General features: G+C 33.9%; 1 protein-coding gene across 6 annotated transcripts in view; it reads right to left on the bottom strand.

The window, feature by feature from the left end:
- Nucleotides 1-560: 560 nt before the first annotated feature.
- CDKL3 (cyclin dependent kinase like 3) overlaps nt 561-21,161 on the bottom strand; it is a 36,686-nt gene continuing 16,085 nt past the window's right edge. For 5 of the 6 annotated variants that reach the window (XM_033097031.1, XM_033097037.1, XM_033097032.1 and 2 more), the window contains 10 exons: nt 19,908-20,086; nt 15,989-16,101; nt 14,261-14,400; nt 9,460-9,548; nt 7,442-7,595; nt 7,007-7,335; nt 5,800-5,893; nt 4,611-4,773; nt 3,719-3,816; nt 561-1,785 (listed from right to left, as the gene is read on the bottom strand). In XM_033097031.1, the coding sequence (XP_032952922.1) occupies nt 1,732-1,785; nt 3,719-3,816; nt 4,611-4,773; nt 5,800-5,893; nt 7,007-7,335; nt 7,442-7,595; nt 9,460-9,548; nt 14,261-14,400; nt 15,989-16,101; nt 19,908-20,086 (1,413 nt within the window). In that variant the 3' untranslated portion in view covers nt 561-1,731. Of the gene's footprint in view, nt 1,786-3,718; nt 3,817-4,092; nt 4,774-5,799; nt 5,894-7,006; nt 7,336-7,441; nt 7,596-9,459; nt 9,549-14,260; nt 14,401-15,988; nt 16,102-19,907; nt 20,087-21,161 lie in introns of those variants that run through there. The other variant, XM_033097034.1, reaches the window with a different exon arrangement.

The following is a 21,161-nucleotide window of genomic DNA, read 5'->3' on the forward strand; positions in this document are numbered from 1 at the left end:
ACAGGATAATCAAGAATTTTGATACGGGGCCGGCCCGGTGGCTCAGGCGGTTAGAGCTCCTTGCTCCTAACTCAGAGGTTTGCCGGTTCGATTCCCACATGGGCCAGTGGGCCCTCAACCACAAGGTTGCCAGTTCAATTCCTCCAGTCCCGCAAGGGATAGTGGGCTGCACCCGTTGCAAAGCAACGGCAACTGGACCTGGAGCTGAGCTGCGCCCTCTACAACTAAGACAGAAAGGACAACTTGAAGCTGAAAGGCACCCTCCACAACTAAGATTGAAAGGACAACAACTTGACTTGGAAAAAAGTCCTGGAAGTACACACTGTTCCCCAATAAAGTCCTGTTCCCCTTCCCCAATAAAAAAAAAAAAAAAATCTTTAAAAAAAAAGAATTTTGATACTACTCCTCTTTTCTGGGTTGTATATAATTTAGTTTATGAAATAGAACACATTTGTACCACATACAAGGCACTATCAGATGCAACCGGCAAACTGGAAGAGTGCTGGTCGTTGATTAAAAACATAAAAGAATTTGATTAACATTTGAATGCCATATATTTACAGATATTTTATAAATATTATAAATAGTTTTATAACTAACAGAATATATTTTTAATCATGTAATGGTAATGAATAGCTTTTAAAACAACGGGTCAGATATTTCATTAAGAACTTACTTTGGGAAGCCTGAGCATTCTAGGAAATAATTGACATTCAATGTTTTGTGACTAGAAGAGGGCTGAGATCAGTATACAGTGTGCTTCACATGACAGGATGTATTATCTACTTAGTAATCGTGGCAAGCAAAGGAGCAAGCAGAGAGGAGATGACTTTAATTCCAAATCAAAGCATCACATCAACAGAATTCTTAGAGGAAGAAAACAGTGAATGGTTTGCTAACAAAATAAAGTTGTATGATGCTAATGTACACCAATGGCCATCCTAACAGCTCATGTGACATTTCTATTGTATATAAAATAAAAAAGGAAGGCTTGCCAATTTGTATTTTAAGATTTAAAAGACAATACGAGAAAAAAAATCTGTTCTTCAAATTATTCCCCTCACAATAGCCACCTCCACCCTAAAATTAGAAACCAAGCCAGTTTGAACCAGGGATAAGAACGTAAATATATGCTGCCAAAATCTTGCCTATTGATGTTAAATTATATGTAACAACATATTCTATTAAACTACTAAATGATAAACATGTTGGTCAAGCCAGAAATTTGCTTCAATGCTTTGCTCCATTTCCACCCTTTTAAACAATCTTCATGATATATTTAAATGCTGTTCCAGAATGTTCAGTGTGGAACCAAACCTATGTTTCATGCTTATCAAGTATATTTGTTTGCTCAGAAATGTTTGGTGCTCCCAGGCATTGGGATCTTTCTTTATTACACATTTAGAAACATTTCCTTCTATAATTATAAAGTTCTGAACCAAGCTAAGAATGACCACTAATCAAACATGAGTGAGACAATATATCATCAAATAAAATTATATGACTTAATGTAAGTAGCAGTTTTTTATAAATTAATGTTCAAATTAAGAAAACATGAATAATTTAAAGATAAATAAATTTAAGTGAATATGCGCATAACTACAGAGAATTTAAGATATAGCTGTAGAATTCTCTAGTCAGCATTTTTGTGGATGTAATATTAATAAAAAGGAATTTTTAAAAACCATGCAGTGATTCTGGGATTCACTGAATTTTCAGCTGCTGCATTTTCTACTCTATATCTGGTGGGTTCTTCTTCCTTTCAGTTTGTGCATTTCCTGTATTCTAAAAAGTAAATAGAAACAGGATCTTAATTGAGGAAATGGTGAGTGAGTCTTTGGCTAAGGAAATACAGCCACAGTAAAGTCTTGTACTTCGCACCTGGGGCTGTTGTTTTATACCCACAGGAAGACGACTTAGCAAGAATTCCTCCTCATCATCATGAAACAGAACTGGCCTAACTCACTCATTAGCAGTAATGTAGGGTTTCTCTCTAGGTCGGTCATAGAGTCCACTCAATGCCTGGATGCTATTTCAGTATACAGTTAAGATGCCCAAAAAGAGTTTAATGTACAACTGGAAACTGCCTGGATCTGATTAAGTAATTCAAACTCAAGTCAATAGCAAAGCCAAGAATAGAACAAATAGGTTGCTATTGCCTATCTTATGTTTTTAAAAACATGTCATACATATTCTCTCGTGCTCTAAAATAACAAAGTACCAACTCGAAATTTAGGAAAAGTTTCTTAATTCTGACATTAATTTATTAAAAGTCTTTGGACTAGCCTTATGAGCAATTTCAGTCACTTGTCAGAACTGTATTTGAATGGGGAGTACAAATAAACTACAAGTATCACTGATGACTTCTGGTTATTTCTAACAACTACCACAGTTTCAAGGTCACACTTAAAAATGTAATCTTTTCAGGAGTTCTATACCAGATGAGCAAGAAGGGATTTCCCTTCCTATTTACATCTGTGTTTTAAAAATGACATACTATCTAAAGAGTTCATTTTTTCCTGCTTTGGAATGTAATAGTAGTTCTAGGGGGAGAAGGGGCTTTCACAGGACAGTGGGATAAACACATATAGCACATTACTAGCCTGCCCAAACTCAGGAGCCCTAACTCACCCAGGCATTCAAATAATGTGCAAATCGTGTGCTGTTCAACATGCTGTGACATCAGTAAGTCACCCAAGTTTAAAGCCACCTTGTTACTTTTTATAATGAACTAAAAGATGACCATTAATGGCTTTCTTGTTCTATCTAGAAAATATTTCTTTTCAGCAAAGTGCACTGTGGAGTTCTTTAAAAGTTCTAGGCCAAGAATAAAGCATAAATGTCACTGCGAAAATGTATCTAACAGTGTCTGATAACTCTTTTATCTGAATGTTGTGAAAACTGAATAGACAGTGAAAATGCCTTCTTAAGTAGTTTCAGATCCAAGTTTCCCTGTATTTCTAATTTCTTCAAATTTCCTAAATAGGGATGTGCTGATTTTTGTCATGAATAAAAATATAATCAATTTTATTTAAAAACTAAGAAACAGAGATAACGAAGTTGATGCCTTCACAGAATGGAAGGCTATCTAAATGATTTAATTCAGCACAGTACCCTTCCCTTAAAAGAAAAAGAACACCTGTAGAGAGTATTCATTTGGACGTTGAGGGCTTCAGGACTTCCAAATAAAATTCAAGACTCTCTCAGGTGGGTAGGGGCTGGGACATTTCAACAAGATTATCTGATAGCTAACAGAGAGCAAATATTTGTGAAAATAAGACAGTAGGCGAACAGCAGAGATGAGGAACAAATTGGAGAAAAAAACAGGAAGGAAGAGATTAAAGACAAACACATCTATTCTTGGGGCCAGTCTAACCATACGAGTTTGTTTATAACATTATTCATTTCCTCTGGCATGGTTTACTCATCCGGTATTAGGTTACACACATAACACACATACTCTTTTCCTTGGTTACCATCTTCTAATCACTCCAGCACTCAAATGAGTACTGGTATTCACTACTCCCCCAAAAAACTTTTAAAAACCTTTATTTAGTAATTGGTTATTCTAGGAAAATATAGATCTGTTTCTCGAGTTCAAAGATTACAATCTTGAATTTTTATATAACTTTCCAATGATAATAACTAAATTTACACACCAAGTCAAGGGTTCTAAACGGCATTCCTTAGAAAAAGCTATAAACAAAAAAAGTTTTACCTCTTGTTTTTCTTGATTTTGATCCACATTAAGTAAAGTTGGTATTTTAGATGACTCTGTTTTCTTTGATGCTCTCTTCAGCACTTTTATCTGTTTAACTTTTGCAAAAATATATACAACAATGACAACTTGTTACTCCTACCTTGAAATTTTACTTTCCTTTGTAAGAAGAGTTCCAAATGGAAATTCTGATATCCACTAAAGTCAGTTTCTCACTTTATTATAAAGGAACTGAACAGATCATGAGTTGTAATGGTAAAATGTGCCAATCATAAATGATTTGTTTTATAACTTTACAAATAATCTACCATTAAAAGAAGACATTTATTTTTTAAATTCTGAGTATAACTGTTGAGTGGATCAGTTAATTCCTCTTGAACTGGGCAAGTACTGTATTCTTGCTATTATATTAACTTTTCACAAGGTGTCACTGTTCTTCAAAGAAACATAACATTTACTCTGCCAAAAAAATGAGTTTCATTTTAAGAGCTCAATACATGTTATAAATCGTAATCTACTAAATCTTTGGGATGCCTGAAGCATATATATCATTCCTGCTACTGTACGGTCAAATAATCATGGAGAAACAAAAAATTGATTTGCTCCAGGTCATACACTAAACCAAAACCACCTTCCTCAAAACCGTTCTACCCTTTCAACAATATTGAGCTAATGAAATTTTTACCTTCTTAACCTTTCTTTAAAATTATCTCCTTTAAGTCTTACCCCTTATTGACTATGGGGAAAAAAGTCTCATCTGCTGAAAATATTTTTTGCAGTACTTTACTGTTTTCTACCTAAATCACATTATAACATCTAAGTTACATTACAAAAAACAATCTTGTTAAAGATAACATCTGGAGATTTTTAAAACTATGTGATAAATGTGTACCTTCCATTCCTTTCATCTCTTTTGACTGAATTATAAAAGGCAGTTCTGGGAAATGGAATTCTTTCCTGCCAGATCTGGAAAAATTCATCTTCCTTTGATTTTCATTTGCCATTTGGTGACTTTGACCTGCTCTCTCATTAAATACGCCCTTCTCCATTTGGCTCTAAACAAACGAACAAAAGTTAAGTTGAAGAAAGATGTGTCACTATTTATTAAATGACAAGTCTAGAATTATTAGCCATTAGGATGGTATAAGATAGGCATTACAATGCCCATCTTTGCAAGATTATTTTAATAATTAAGAAGTAGAATAACAATAAACGGATCAAACACCAATAAAAGTTTCATAAAGCAAACTTTTCTTAGCATACTAAATATTCTGAGAATAACAGTCTTGATCATGAGTACCACAGTTTGAACTTTTAGTTTTTAATGCTATTCATTGTACTCTTACTTTGGACAAATGATTCGGTTCACTTTATTAATAATTTATTTTTCTATTTACAAAATGATATGCTCTGGACACTAGGAAAACCCAAAGGAAAAAAATTACTTGTGAACACAGCATTCTGGAAAACCTTTTATGTCAGCTGTTTTTGCTCATTTGACAACAGACGTAAAAAGTTTCCTAGAACATTCTTCCACAATGCAACGTGTAGTATCCCACTGTGTGGATATACTGTAATCTACTTAACCAGTCACTTGCTTCTGGATGAATCTATGTTGTTTTCAGTTTTTTATTATTGTAAATAACACCGTGCTTCAATTCTACACAAGCTACTTTCCTATGTAAAAAATGAGGAAATGAACTACACTGATTATTTTTTCTAGTGAAAAGCAAAATATGTCTATTTGGCAATTGCTTTTAATCTATAAAGTAAGATATTAAAAACATTTTTTGGAAGTGAAAAACCAAAGTCTTGCGGCTTTTAAAGGTGAAAATCTTAACTACCCCCTGCCCCAAGTCACACATTAAAAACACAAATCAACTTAAAAGAAATTAACTAAAATTGTGAAAGCACTAAGGAAATGAAGGCCTATTTTCATCTCAGGGAAAAAAAGAAAGGAAAAGTGTATTTTAATAAATGTTAGAGTAGAGCCCTGGATATGGGGGAAAAGAGGGGGGAGGGGGAAGGGCATGAATAATGTTGAAAGAGTCCATATTTCAATGACCAGCTTCTTGCCTTACTTGAGTGGCGCCTGTATCCTCTTGACTACAAGTAGACATAAGTTGTCCAATAGATTGTGAAGAAGTACGTCTTTTTTTCACTCTTTCAGTTATCCTATTATTTTTAAAAAATGAGAAGTTATTAGAACTCCCCAGAAGTGCATCTGTTTTAGCTTCAAAAATGAATAAGTTCCATCATGGAAGTCTGCTGGTTGAACACAGAGTGCCAAAATACAATGGTCAGTCCTTAAATGCAAAATGCTCTAAGTAGAGAAGTGAAAACAGAGCGGAGGACACCTCACTCATGGCTAACATCAGTGGTGATAGCCATGTTGTGGGGATACTTCAGCTTGCATCTCTTCTGAACCTGGATCTCTTTACTAGGTTTCTGAATTTCCGAGCTTGCTGTCCAAGGCTGGTTTCCAACCATGGTTAATGCAGCCATGGATTTGGGGTCACTTCAAGAACAATTGACCTCCTGCTGTCTGTAACCCACTGTAGCTTTTGACTGACACAGACATGTCCACTTGTCCACCTCTGCAGGCCACTAAACTTCACAATTTATACCAGCCTACTAGGATCAACGTGGGATACTGAACCTAATCTCCTTCCTCATTTAGACACATAGTAGTTGCCCTAAATTTAGAACTGGCCCCGATGCATTAGACAGCCATCACACACTGCCTTTGATTAACAGACTCATGGAGCAGTCTCTAAATCTGCAGCAGTAACTAAATCTAAAACTAGCCCAAGATGTTGTTTTCCTCCCCTAAATATTTGACCTTGAAAGGCTATTTGACTATAAAAGATTGTTTTAGCTATCCTTTCTTCATTTAGAGAATTTGCTGTGATAGAAAAATAAAGCCTACTTAGTTATACGAAGGCACATCAATATGACCAGAACTTAGGTCATATCACCTTTTTTTCTCTTCAAATGAAAACAAATTTTTCTGAGGGTCTTTTTAAAATTTTTTAAATGAGGTTTTTCCAAAAGGCATTAGTGAAAAATTAAACATCTATAATATATAACCAAGAAAAGTTCATTTCTTCTAGAGTATTCATGAGAAGAACTCAGTAATGCCCATTGTATGATTATAATTTCAATGTATCTTTAAATTCAGTTTATGTACAGACACTATGAACTTGATTCTTTGAACTACCATTATTATATAGCAATGTTGTACGAACTAGGTCCATTTCCTTCTGTCTCTTTTCTGTTAAAACTCACCTTGAGTTGGAGAGGGAGAGATGTGAATTGGGATTAGAAGCCATAAAATTACTGCTAGTTAGATTGATGGGTGGCATTGTCATGCTACCACCAGTGTGTGGGTCATCTTTCATGCCACTGGAACTAGTGCTGGGATTAACAGGGTATGATGGCTCATTGATGACAGGTGTTGTATCACGAGACATGGAATAAGCGTTTTCAATTGCATCCTGTTGACAATGTTGACCTTCATACTCTGTCTTTTTTGGTTCCAAGATATCTCCTTTTCCTCTTTTGACTTTAGTAACTCTGACTTTGATTTCCTTGGGTTTTTTCTCCTTTTCCATTTCCTGGAATAGATACATCCAAAATCTGAGTCAGGAGAACAGTAATTTTTATCATTAGAGTGCTAGCTATAATACAATTATACTGACTAAAAACAAAACCAGTTTTTACCTTTCCCAAAACTGAAGTACTTAGCAGTGTATCGGTATATATGGTTTTTCTTTCCTCTTTAATAAGTTCATTCTCTTTAGAATTCTCTTTTGGCTTTATGAATGAATTGATTTTTGCTTCTCGTAGTAATTTAGCTCTTAGTTCCGGTATGAATCTGATAAAATAAGCAATTATCAACCAATAATATTTTTATTTATGTAGTTAGAGTATTTTATCTTTAATGGACCATTTAATAAATTAATTTACATTGCAGCCACTGATGACATAAATAAGTCATCAGTAATGGATGCCAAGAGATGGCCCAATATTTACCTAATATAAATTGCTTCCTAGTAAAGATATATCTTTCAATTTTGCCATGGGAATTTACTATATAAAATGTTTACAAAATAGACTTATATGAGTTAGATTCCTTTTGTGATGCAAACTTTACTCAATAAAAGTCTTGCTTTTAATTTTGAGAAATATACTTTTCAAGGAAGACTCAGTCTACTTTGTCCTTTTTGTGGTTCTTTAAAGTAACAGTACTTAAAAAAATGAACAAACTAGTTTCTGAAATCTTACTCTAGAGAAATATTTTCAGTACCAAATGTAACAGAACATCAACAATGAAGGGAGGTTGTTCTGGTTTTAGTTTGACTTTCTTTTTTAAAAAAGTTATTTTTACACACAAAACCCACTCGTATGGCTCAAAAGTCAAAAGACTACACTGAAAAGTCTCCTTCACACCCATGTTCCTGAGTTGCACAGTTCCTCTCCTTCAATCAGCTATTGCTGTCCGTTTGGGGAAGTTTTAAAGTATCAGTCCATGAATGAATTCTTCCCTAGTTCAGGCAAATCTTGTTGGTGCTTTGCAGGGTACATGTCTAGCAAAGGGTAGTGTGAGGAGATGAAGAAAATAACCAGTGTGATTCCTTTGGCTGAATGAGAAAATGTCACACTTTTGTTTAAACTCCCTTGCATTGTAGAAGGTCCACGAAAGGAAGAGGCCTCTTACCAAAGGAAAAGGTCTTCCCCACTTTCTAAGTGTTCGGTCATTTGGACTCAAGAACTTTCACCAGTAATAGTAAAATCCTAATATCTAAATACCTACAAGAAACCAACTTAGTCTATGTAGAATTGATACAAAACAAGTGGCACCTTTCATTAATGGCACTTTCAACATATCTTCTCATTTTTTTGTTTCAGATTAAGATTCCTGAATAGCCTAGTTACTCTCAAGGATTCCCTTTTCTTTGCCTTTTTCTATTCTAGTCTCTCTTCAATGGCAGTTCCTGGACTTTTCCATGCCTGATCTTAACTCCATCTCATTTTTAATTGATGTCCATCTTTCTGACATCACATCCAAAGGCCAACTGAATGATTTTACAATTAATGAGAAACTTTTCCTGTTTCATTTAAAGCCCAAATAGAAAATCATGGGTGTCTTTTTTTTTTAAAGACATATAGTTGATTTATGAATCTACATTGTTATTATATATTATATAGACAATGCGGGACACAGAATGGCTGTAAGAGGCATGGTCCCTGTCTTGAGCGAACTTCCAATTCGGTGGGGAGAAAACAACAGGCACTGCCACAGAGTAAGTAAAGCAGAGAAAAAGTCATTTTGAAAATGAATCTTCATTATAATATATAAATCAGAGATGCTATCAGAAGAGGAAAAACTGGACTATTCTGAGTCAGAGGTTCAAATGGGAATAAAGCTAGAAAATATTGATTGTTTATTTAATGTTATCTCTGGCCAATGATGACCACTGAAAATGCATCTCACATGCATAGCACACATCCTAGGAAATAGTGATTGTGTAATGAATGTTAACTGCAATTATTTTTATTAGAATTTTTATCATGACACCCGTAAGTCTATCATATACCTAGTCAACACAGGAACTCAGTAAGTTTTTGTTAAATTGAATTTTTCTGTTGTGTCACATTAACCTATGTAGCAATTCTCATGTTAGTCAAGTTTCCCAATACAAAACACTAAAAAATCCACACTCACTCAAAATACTTACTTTTCAATAAATCCATCTCTAGTAAAATACTCATGATGCAAGAGATCAGTAGATGACATTCTCTCAGCAGGATCAATTTGTAAACAAGCCTAGAAAATGTAAAAAAGATTCTAGGATTAAATAAGGTCTTAACAGGTCTCCATAAGGCAAAAATTAAATTTATTTGACAAGCGTATAGGCAATCAATTACCTAGAACTAAAAGTGTTCTTGAAAAGATGGAATTAGACCTCAGGAATTTCTGACAGTGAGTTCTGACCATTTATTTCCCTAAGAAATTTATACTTGTAAAGCATTATTACTCCTATGATTCTAGGAGTCAGTCTGTTTCTGCTGGAATTAGCAGCAATTAATTAGCTCATTTTGATCCTCTTTTCAGCACTGAAAGTGGAAAGTTCATGGACTATCATTTCCATTTTACAGAGCTAGAAGAATTATTAGTGATTTGCCAAACTAGAATTTTAACTCAGATTGTCTGATTCCTAATCCAGTGTTCTTTCTATAGCATAATACAATTTCACAAATATTCAAGCCCTCAAATTTTTCAATAATCCATTATTGAACATCTTTTCTGGTACTTCAACTGAGTAGAGAAACAATAAAAACCACCCACAAAACAAAACAGACAATGGAAGGAAGAGTTCTATATACAATTAAATAACTATAATTATAAATAAAACACATTTCTTTAATCAAAATATTACAGATAGAATTTGAATAAAAGCCATGTGCCTTATAATTTTCATTCTTCCTTTGAAAGAAGGCAAAACATAATAATGATAGGTAACTTTTATTGATGCTTGCTGAATGCCACACAACACTTTGTCCAGCCTTTTCCTGTGACTTGATCCCAACAACAACCCTAAAGGTAGCTATTATTATTATTATTATCTCATTGTACAGATGAGGATTCTGAGGCCCAGAGAGGTCAAGTAACTTCTCTAAGGTCTCCTAAGTAAAAGAGCTAGAATTAAAATCCAAAAAATCCAAGGTAATTGCACAGATTACACTTTAGTTTCTTTCAAAATGTGTATGTTTACATTGATTCCCAGTAAACGTTGTAGACATATGCTACACAATAATATGAATATAAAGAACAATACTGTGCTGCACATTTTAAATCTGTTTAGAGGGTAGATTTCGCATTACATGTTTTACCACAATAAAAAAAAGTTGACTCTCAAAGTGAAATTGGGTCCATGTGATGTGGGACTGTCCAGATCCTTAAAACTGCAACTAGCTAAAAATATGTGCTTATTTTAGAACATAGTAGTGATCCATCAATAAAACTTAACAAGAAAAATGCTCAAAGGTCTGTGCAAGTCATAGTCTATTAGAGGCAGACAAATTAGTCCTTCTGTGAATAATATAATTCAGAAAATTTAAATATATGCCCTACTTTGGAAAATCTAAAATATGATACTTTGAGAAACAGACTGGCAGTTTCTTTAAAAATTATACACATACTTTAAACCTACCATTCCACTTTTAGATATTTACCCAAGAGAAATAAAAATATACATCTACACAAAGACTTGTATGTGAATGTTCAGAGCACTTTTATTTGTAATAGTCAAAAATAGGAAACAACCCCAAAACAGGAATAGATTAAAAAAACTATTATATCCATAAAATGGAATAATACTCAGCAAATAAAGGAACAAACTACTGATACATGCAAAAACATGAATGAATCTCTAAACCATAATGCTGTTAAAAAAAAAACAGACATAAAAGAGTACATGCTGTGTGATTCTATTTATACACTATTCTAGAAAATGTAAACTAATCAATAGTGACAGAAAGCAAATGAGTGGTTATCTGGGGCCAGGAATGGAGGAAAAGATGGATTGCGAAAGGACACGAGGACATTTTAGAGGCTGATGGAAATGTTAGGTATCTTGATTGTGCTGGTGGTTTCATAGGTGTATACATCTATCAAAACTCATCAAATTGTACATTTTAAGTATGTGTAGATTACTGTATATAAATTACACCACAGTAAAGTTGTTTACAAAATTTAAATGTGGGAAAAAATATATGTTCTACCTCAGATATTAAGATGTATTTTAAAGTTACAATAATCAATCAAAATGGTACTTATACTAGAAGAGAGAAATTAATGACACAGAAACAGACCCTAGCATGTGTAAGTATTTTGTCTATGATAAATGTGGCATTCGAAATCATTGGCTTATTCAAGTTGAAAAAAAAGTATTTACAACTTATTTGACAAGACTAATATGCTTATTGTTTTACAAATAAATATGAAAAATGATATTCTAATTGACAAATAGATTGATTCTTAAAATAAGAGATACAAATGACCAATTAGTATTAATAAAATGTTCAACTTTTCCTGTAATGATGCAAGTGTAATTTAAAAAAATAAACATACTATTTCTAGCCAATTAAATTAGCAAATATTTTTTAAATTATAATATCCAATGCTAGAGTGGGAATTTACATCCAACGCTACCTGAGAGAACTTGAGTATAAATCAGTGAAATCCTTCGGGAGAAAAAAATAGCAAAATATGTAAAAAATTCTAAAAAATATAAACCTGTTCGCCTACTACTCAAACTTCTAGGAATTTATCCTAAACAAATAATTAAACAAGTTCATAAAAACATATACAAAATACGTTAATTATAGCATCTTTACCAAAAGGGAGGGAATAAAACCTGAAAACAAATGTCCAAAATTGCAAGATCAGTTAAAACAACCATAGTATAGTCATACAATGAAATACTATGTAACCATGGAAAATTACCATGTAGTTCCATATTTTATGTAATATGTTTATATTATACTAAGTGAAGATAAACAGGTTACATATCATGTGTAAAATATGATACCTTTTAAAAAGCATAAATTTCTTTAACATAAACCAGTACCGTGTTTCCCCAAAAATAAGACCTAGCCAGACAATCAGCTCTAATGTGTCTTTTTGAGCAAAAATTAATATAAGACCCGGTATTACATTATATTATATTATATTATATTATATTATATTATATTATATTATATTATATTATATTATATTATATTATATTATATTATATTATATTATAGTAAAATAAGACCGGGTCTTATATTAATTTTTGCTCCAAAAGATGCATTAGAGCTTATTGTCCAGCTAGGTCTTATTTTCGGGGAAACGGTAGTATAGTCGTTTATTATCGTTATCAAGTATGACATACTGTACATATTGCATGTGCTATACTTTTATACAACAGCAGGTTTGTTGCACCAGCATTACCACAAACATGGGAGTAATGCTTTGTGCTACGTATAACCTTACAACAGCTGCAACATCACTAGGCGACAGGAATGTTTCAGCTCTATTATAATCTTGTGGGATCACTGTATATGCGGTCTGTCATCAACCAAGATATTATGTGGTGCATGATTGTATATATTTCTCATTGTACCACAACTCCCATTTCACAGTGGAGGACAAAAAGAGATTAATAAACTCACTCACTGCCACACGGCTAGAAAGTGTTAGAGCTGAGGTGTAATGCACTGGGTCTGTAACCAGAGGCAGCACTTAAAAAGTATGAATTTCTATGCATATATTTGGAGAAAAGTCTAGAAGTATATAAACCAAAATGTTAATAGTAATTTTTTCTGGATTATGGAAGTCGGGAAAATCTTAACTTCTCCTTTTTGTTTATCATGTATTTTCTACTTTCTCTATAATCATTATATAGTCTCTGTATAATTTAAAAACTGAAAAAAAGAAATTAAACTGAAAATGTATTAATAGTAAACAAATCTGATCCTTAATAAACTCTTCCTCTCCAGGTACCAATGGAATAACTTTTTTCTTCAAGAATAGTCCTTAGATGTTACATATGTTTAAGTTTATCTAAATAACAGCAACAACAATAATTAATATGAACAACATTTGTTGACAGCTTATTCAAGGCTCTGTGCTCAGAACTTTTCCACCATTGCCTCATTTAATCCTCCAGCTCCAAAAAATATTGTTAACATCATTTTACAGCCCAGTAAACTGAGGCACAGAGATTAAGTGATTTGCCCAAGGTTACAGAGTTCATTAGTGACAGAGCTGAGTTTTAAACATAGTCTACGTGATTCCAGAGACCGTTCTTAAAAACACCACACTATACTTGCTTTGAACTTTGGGTAAACACATTTTTTAAGGGCTGTACATTAGCAGTAAGATACCTGATTTGACCCTGGTAAAGGGAATTGGCTGGATAGAGAAAATAAATTAGAACAGAGTCGCTTTTCACAGCAAACTTTCTTACCTTTTGCATTTTGTACTAAGTATGTCGGTACATTTATTACCTAGTTTAAAATGAAATTTAAATTTTAACATAATTTAAAAGTGTTAGATAATGTTTTTGTTTTCTCCGATTCAAGGTGAATTTCCGCACTGGTGTGTCTTCAAACATTACAAGTGCAGCTGCCAATGCCTTGTAGACAGGTCAGGATACCACTGTACAAGGAACAGATCCCTAACTTGGGCGGACTGGCTATGAAAAGGCGGTGATGAACATGGTAAGTCCTTAGAATTGTTCCAGTTTATCCCTAATTATCATTAAAATTGGAGTAAACTAAAGACAATAAACAGGATTATCCTAGGGAACTTTCCATTCTAAGTCTACGAATTTTAATTTCTCTGACCTAAAGACAAACACAGAGGAATATAGTAACTTTCAATAGATAACATTTACGAATCCTTTTGGAATTTCATTAAAGTAATATCCTAAAACTGTATCATGATGTATGCAAATTTCCCAGAAATAAGTCCTTTATCTCTTAACATACATGAACTATATCTGCCAATAATCCATTTAGCTTTGGGTATTTTTTTCTTGCATTTTCGTGGTGTTGAACCTGAGGAAGGACCACCCCAGCAAAAATGGGACTCTTGGAGAAGATATTCTGCAAGTGAGGTGTCAAATTGCCTGAAAAGAGAAAAAAAATATGTATATAAGAATCATGGCAATTAGTCTACAATCAAAATAATCAAACTGCTATGTGGTTGCATTAAATTACTAAAAAGGGATAATAACAATTATGTTCTTTTAATTTTTTAAAGTTGAACAAGGAACTACCTGAACATAGCATAAAAAACTGAAGTTTCTCCAGTAACCTGTTGATAGCACGTAGGCAGTAGAGAATGTAAAATAACCAGGTTCATTTTCTTTCCCCAAAATATTGTAATACATAATATATCATGCTACCAGGAAAAGCGCATACAAACTTTTATATATTTCCATATGGGTATGTCAATGGTTTCACGAGCAAGTGTTCATCAACAAAGCCTTACTGAAAACAGCTTAAAATATTAAAATTATTTAGAAATAGAACTATTGCAAAGAAAAACACGGCTATAAAGTAGTAGAATGGAAAGAACTATAAATAGAACTGGAGAGAGCTAAGTTCTAGCGCCAGTTTTGCCATAACTAGTTCTGTAACCTTGGACAAATCTCCTTTTCTGTACCTCGGTTTCCTCATCTACAAAATGACAAAATCAGGGTTGCCGGATGCCTCAGTTGGTTAGAGCGTGAGCTCTTAACAATAAGGTTGCCAGTTCAATTCCCACATGGGATGGTGGGCTGCGCCCCCTGCAACTAAGATTGAAAATGGTGACTGGACTTGGAGCTGAGCTGCGCCCTCCACAACTAGATAAAAGGACAACGACTTGGAGCTGATGGGCCCTGGAGAAACACACTGTTCCCCAATTAAAAAAAAAAAAAAGACAAAATTGATCCCGTCATCTCTAAGGTTCCTTCTAACATTAATCTCATTATCAGAATTTTAAAGATAACACAAAAAAGTGTGATGCTTTAAGGTTCTGAACTGTATCTTTAATCAATATTCATCTAAATTTCAGTTTTTATAGTTGTTTACAGTATCTTCCTCATGATCCTGTAATTACATGTTTATGTATAGCTTCCCCACCACAAAAAGGGCTCCTCCAGCTCCTCATTCGGAAATATATTAAAAAAACAAATCATTGAAACTCCACGAGTAAGGCTATCCATCAAAATATTTGGGTAGTTAAAGCAGATAATCAAAAAATTCAGCTTTCATCAGATATATTTTTGAATAAGTTACTTAGCTATTTGGTTATCTACTGTGGTAAAAAAAAATAGTTTTCTCAGTAAATAATTGATTTTCTATCTCCAAGTGCTTTAAAAAAAGCATCTAAATCAATTATATTACTTAAAAGTCCTCTTTGTGAGCTTTAAATATTTGTAGAAGACTAATTTTGAAACAACTTTCGGACAAACTGAAGTATATTCCTATTTTTCTTACATCAACAACATATGGCTTAGCTGTTTGCATCCTGGCCAAAAAAAATATTATTTGTAAAAACAGAGGAGAATTTTCTACCTTCTTTATCAGCCCAGGCATCCATCTGGTGCCATCTATCAAAACAATATGCTTCCCTGTTACTATAACAAACAACTAAATTTGAAAATAAAGCAGAATTGATCTGGCAATGTTTATTTTAGGCATTTAACAGTATATTTCAGTAATACTTACCTACTTTTAAAACAATTTTATGAAGTAAATCCAAATCAGAGCTGCTAGGAAGAAAGGGATTTCCAGTGGCCATTTCAATGATCATACAGCCCAAAGCCCAGATATCCACAGGTCTGAAACAGACAAGAATAAATCATTTTTTCATGGAGAACTATATAAAATATCTTTTCTAAAAAACTTTTACAATACCCAAAGGAAAATAACGGTTAAATGGTATCATTTATAAATTTTCACTGTAATATCATATGCCAACTTTAGGATATACATTAAATATTATCACATTTTATTAATAATATTAAATACCTTATATTTAAGTTGCATGAGAAGTCATATAGCAGTCCAGGCAAAAAGTAACTGTAATTCTAAAATTATTTCAGATACTTATATAAGGACATTACGATAAATGGTTTATCAATTAGAATTGAACATAAAATCATCTTGTATTTAAAAAGTAAAAACTTCAAATCTTAAACATTTTGCCACTTGCACTTCATTTATTTTAATGCACTGTGAATCATCCATAATTAAAAGATTTTTCTATATAATCAGTTTGTTAAAAGATAGTTTATATCACTGGGGCTTTTAAATAGATAAAAGGACGCTCAACCTCACATTCAGAAAAAATATAAATAAACACAACAATGAGATCTAGTTTTTACTGATACAACTGATAAAAATTATAACATTTGATCACTGCTGGTGAGGTTATAGAAAATGAATACTCCCACGTACTGTTGTTCTGGGAATGTAAAATACTTGGAGGGAAAATTCCCAAAAGTTACCAAAATTCAAAACGTACATACTTTGACCAAACAACTTTATTCTTAGAAATTTATCCAAACTCTACTCACAGATGTGCACAAAGATAAATTATATAAGAACTTCATTGCAGCACTGCTTGTGATAGAAAAATATTGAAAACAACCTAAACATCCATCAGTGCAGGATGGCTATGTAAATTTTTGTACAACCACACAATGAAATGTTATTCAGCTGTTAAAGGGATGGGATGGGTCTATCTACATGAGCTGGAACCTTCTGTTGTAATGTAGTTTTGAATAAGAGATTTGATGAGTGGATGCCAGCAAAAGAGAACCTACGTTCTTTCACAAAAGATGCTCGTGCTTTACCTTACAAAGATCTTCCATTTGAAACTCTGGAAGTTGATGGAAAAGTGGCATTAGAAATATTTCAACACAAGTAAAAAATAGATTTCATAGAAGAGAAGGCATCTCAGATCCCCGAGAGAATAGTCAGGCAACACAGATTTGGTGACCTCATTGATGTAGCTGAGGGCCCCTTATTTCAAGAACAAGTACTTATTTCTACTATGAAGTGTCAGAGGTTCACAAGCCTCAAGCCACCCTGTCAAGTAAGTGTTGTATGAAGATTCCAAGGTCTCTCTTACCTTTTCACTTAAGATAAATCTTTTCTTTTCAAGACACATTTTAGGAAATGGGAAAAGCTATTTGAAACATCTCAGAAAATTCTAAGTGTTTTTGACAGCTAATGTGTACTTTTCTACAAAGATATTTTCATTGAAATTAAGCAACAAAAAAAAGGAAGGAAGGAAGGAAGGAAGGAAGGAAGGAAGGAAGGAAGGAAGGAAGGAAGGAAGGAAAGAGAGGGATGGAAAAAAAGTAATTATAGCTAAGTAGTTTTGTGGTTGTTGACCTATGAACTTTAATGATAATGAATATTGGTTTATCAATTCTAAAAAATGTACCAAACTAATGTAAGATGTTAGTAAGAGGAAAACTGTACTGCGTGGGAAGGATAGAGGGGGGATATGGGAACTCTGTACTTTCTGCTCAATTTTTCTGTAAGCCTAAAATCGCTCTTAAAAAGTAGTCTATTAATTTAAAAAATTAAAAGAGGAAAAAAAGCAAGATTCTGTACTATGCATTGTATGCTACTATTTCTGTTTAAAAGGAAGGGTGTCTGTCTGTGTGTGTGTCTGTGTGTCTGTGTGTGTGCGCGCGCGCGCGCATTCATAAATTGCTATTGCCAGATAATGATTTTAAGGAATAAATGACTTAATTACTGTATACAATTTTTCAAGTCCACATTACAACAAAAACTGGATGATATAATAGGAACTTATTAGCTTGTTTATTTCACAAATTTAAAAAACTTAATAGCAATTTATAAGTTTCAGTGAGAAACAGTAAAATTAAGATCAATTATTAACTTTCTATTGACTGTCAATGGATACAGGGTTTCTTTTTGGGGGTGATGAAAATGTCCTAAAACTGATTACGGTGATGGTTGCACAACTCTGTGAATTATATGGTATGCGATTCATATCTCAAAAAAGCGGTCATTAAAAAAAGACTAGATTAAACCAAGCTGATGTACTTTTGGGTACTAAAACTATAAAGAAATGCAAGGCACTGATTATAATAAAAGTCAATATCATGATTACTTTGGGGGGGAAGAGAAGGTGTTGTATTGGAATAGGGCACTTGAGGGTTTTCTGGGGTGGCCAACAAAATTCTATTTTTTGAGCTGGTGGTGGAACTATACATTTATTGTGTGGGCTTTTCTTGTATCTGTATTTTGTCTTACAATAAAAAGATTAAAGAAAAAAAGATTCACGAGCAAATTGATTTCAAACACAATTTACCATGTACAAGGCACCAACTTTGGTTCTGTGGAGTACAAGATATTATACCTCTCCTCAAGGAACTTATCTTTCAGCAAGAAGTATTTATAAAAGAAAACAAGAGCTAGAGTAGAACTAGGCCATATTCAATATTAACTGGCACTAAATTTGCAGATAATGTACAAGAGGATTCAGAAGGGGATATGATTTGGGGGCAAGGGATGAGGACTAGGAATACATTAGAAAAGGAATTTAAGCTACATCGTGAAGAGAGGGTAAAACTGGGACTTAGATAGATCTTATAGAGGCTACATTTACTGAGCATTTACTACATTTTAACCTTTTTCATTCATTAAATCATTTCATCCTCATAACAAACTTGGAAGTTGGCCCTATTATTATTTCCATTATACAGATAAAGAAACTGAGGCAGAGAGATGATCCGCGTAGGGCGTCAGTGGTAAGTACAGTTGAAAAGGTACTCTGAGTGACTTCAAGCAAATTAGTTTACCTTTCTGTGCCCTAGTGTCTTCTTATTTAAAATGAGGATGATAATAGCACCTTCATTATAGGTTTTTTTGTGGAAATCAAATGATTTAAGGCACGTAAAGCATTTAGAATAGTTTCTGGCATAAAGTAAGTGCTCGTTAATGTTAGATATTATTACAAAAAACAGAATAATGGTTTCTAAGAATGGCATGTGAGAACCATCCCCCCTCCATTCCTTGTATTAAGTTGTACAACTTGGTCCCTTTACGTTCTTTTCAAGATGAATTATTTGTATATTAGGTGGCAGTTTCATATACTGTTTCTATTGTTTCACAATAAACTGAGACCATGCTACTTTGTGAGGCATCTGGGATGGTATAATTTAAAAATCATTACTTGCCAGTCTTTGCAAAGACAGGACTGTAATCCAGAAAATAGGAAACTTGGCAGTTCCTATGGTAACACTGGCAGAGTGAGGGAAACGATTTTAAAATCTTTGCAGAACAGAGAGGTTAAAATAAGCGGAGGAGGCAACTCTGCCAAGGGTGAGGAACAACTTAAAGCCCCAGGGATATAGCCTGAGGGAGGTCTGCATAGGTCTCCTGGGCTGGGGCCACCGAGTCCAAGGGCAATGGCGGCAACATCAGTAGCCAGCAGGGCAGGACAGGTGCCTACAGGAACTCTCTGCTCTATTTCGAGGTGTGGCTTTTTTATCCCCAACCCAGACACAGAAGGCAGAGGGGATATCAGTAGTGGGGTTAACAGATACACCAAGGGGGTAAAAATGATTAGGAAAGGACAGGCAACATCCCCAAATATACATACTTTCCATACAAGGTATCTTTTAATACTAATTCTGGAGCTCTGTACCAGCGTGTAGCCACATAGTCTGTATAAACATCCCCAGGAGCTGCCAGCGTTCGTGCAAAGCCGAAGTCACAGAGTTTCGTAATTCCTGATTTGGATACTAAAATGTTCTCAGGTTTTATATCTCGATGAATGATCTAAAAAAAAAAAAAAAACAAGCAGAAGATGCAATATGATAAAATGAAGTTTCATTACTTAGAGAATCTCTCAAAACTTATACGGAGAAAATCTAGCTAATTAAGATAATGAAGCTATTTTCTTACCACATGCAAAGGGTTAACTACACAATGCAAAAGCTAAGTAGTTATATATTTTCAATTCTTGCCCCATCCATCATCTCAAAATGAAATGAAGCCAAGAAAATAGACATAATACTAAAAAGGTAAATCAGATTCCTAACAGGAAAAGTAATCAAAAGAAAATGAAAAAAGTTTAACTTTCCTTTAACTGCATGGCACAATCCAGATACTGCAGGTTCCCTCGTTTCCTTCACAGCTAAACCTTATCTTTACCCAGTCATCACTTTCTAACCAATCGTTGTCATTTTCTAACCAATCAATTACTCCTCAAGGTAATGTAATCTGTCTTCTACTCCCACATTTCATTAAACTGCCCTACCCAAAGTCATCAACTTCATTGTCACTACATCCATTAGACACCCTTCAATACATATCTTACTTGGTATCTCAGTGTATAAGTGTTGCCAACCATTCCTCCTTTCCTGATTTCTGGGACCTAAGATTCTCCCAGTCTCCTTCTATCTCTGTGGCAGCTATTTCTCTATCCGTCCCTTGAATGCAGGGTTCTGGTCTTAGGCTTTCTCTTCTCATACATCATGCTTCCTGGGCAAACTCACCTACTTTTTTTTTTTTTTGGACTACTTTCTTCACTGGTTATGGGGACACCATACTCCCTTGGCTTCTTTTCACCTATTGGCTGCTCCATCTCAATTTCATCTACTCTTACAGATTTAGTAACTATCCATATACTGATGATTTCCACATTTCTATGTCTAACCAAGCTATCTCTCCTGGTTTCCACAAGAAGTGGAATTCTACAAGAAGTCCCACTCAGCAAATCCACAACTAACTGTATCATCTTCTCCCCCAAACCTATTTGTTCTTATCCACAGTCCTTTAGTGACCCCAGGTCTCAAGCCAGAAACCAAGCCATTTTTTCTCTCTCAGCTCCCATACTCTCTTAACCCATCTA

Source organism: Rhinolophus ferrumequinum, chromosome 24 (assembly GCF_004115265.2).
Source record: "Rhinolophus ferrumequinum isolate MPI-CBG mRhiFer1 chromosome 24, mRhiFer1_v1.p, whole genome shotgun sequence".
In the NCBI taxonomy this organism is placed as follows: Eukaryota; Metazoa; Chordata; class Mammalia; order Chiroptera; family Rhinolophidae; genus Rhinolophus; species Rhinolophus ferrumequinum.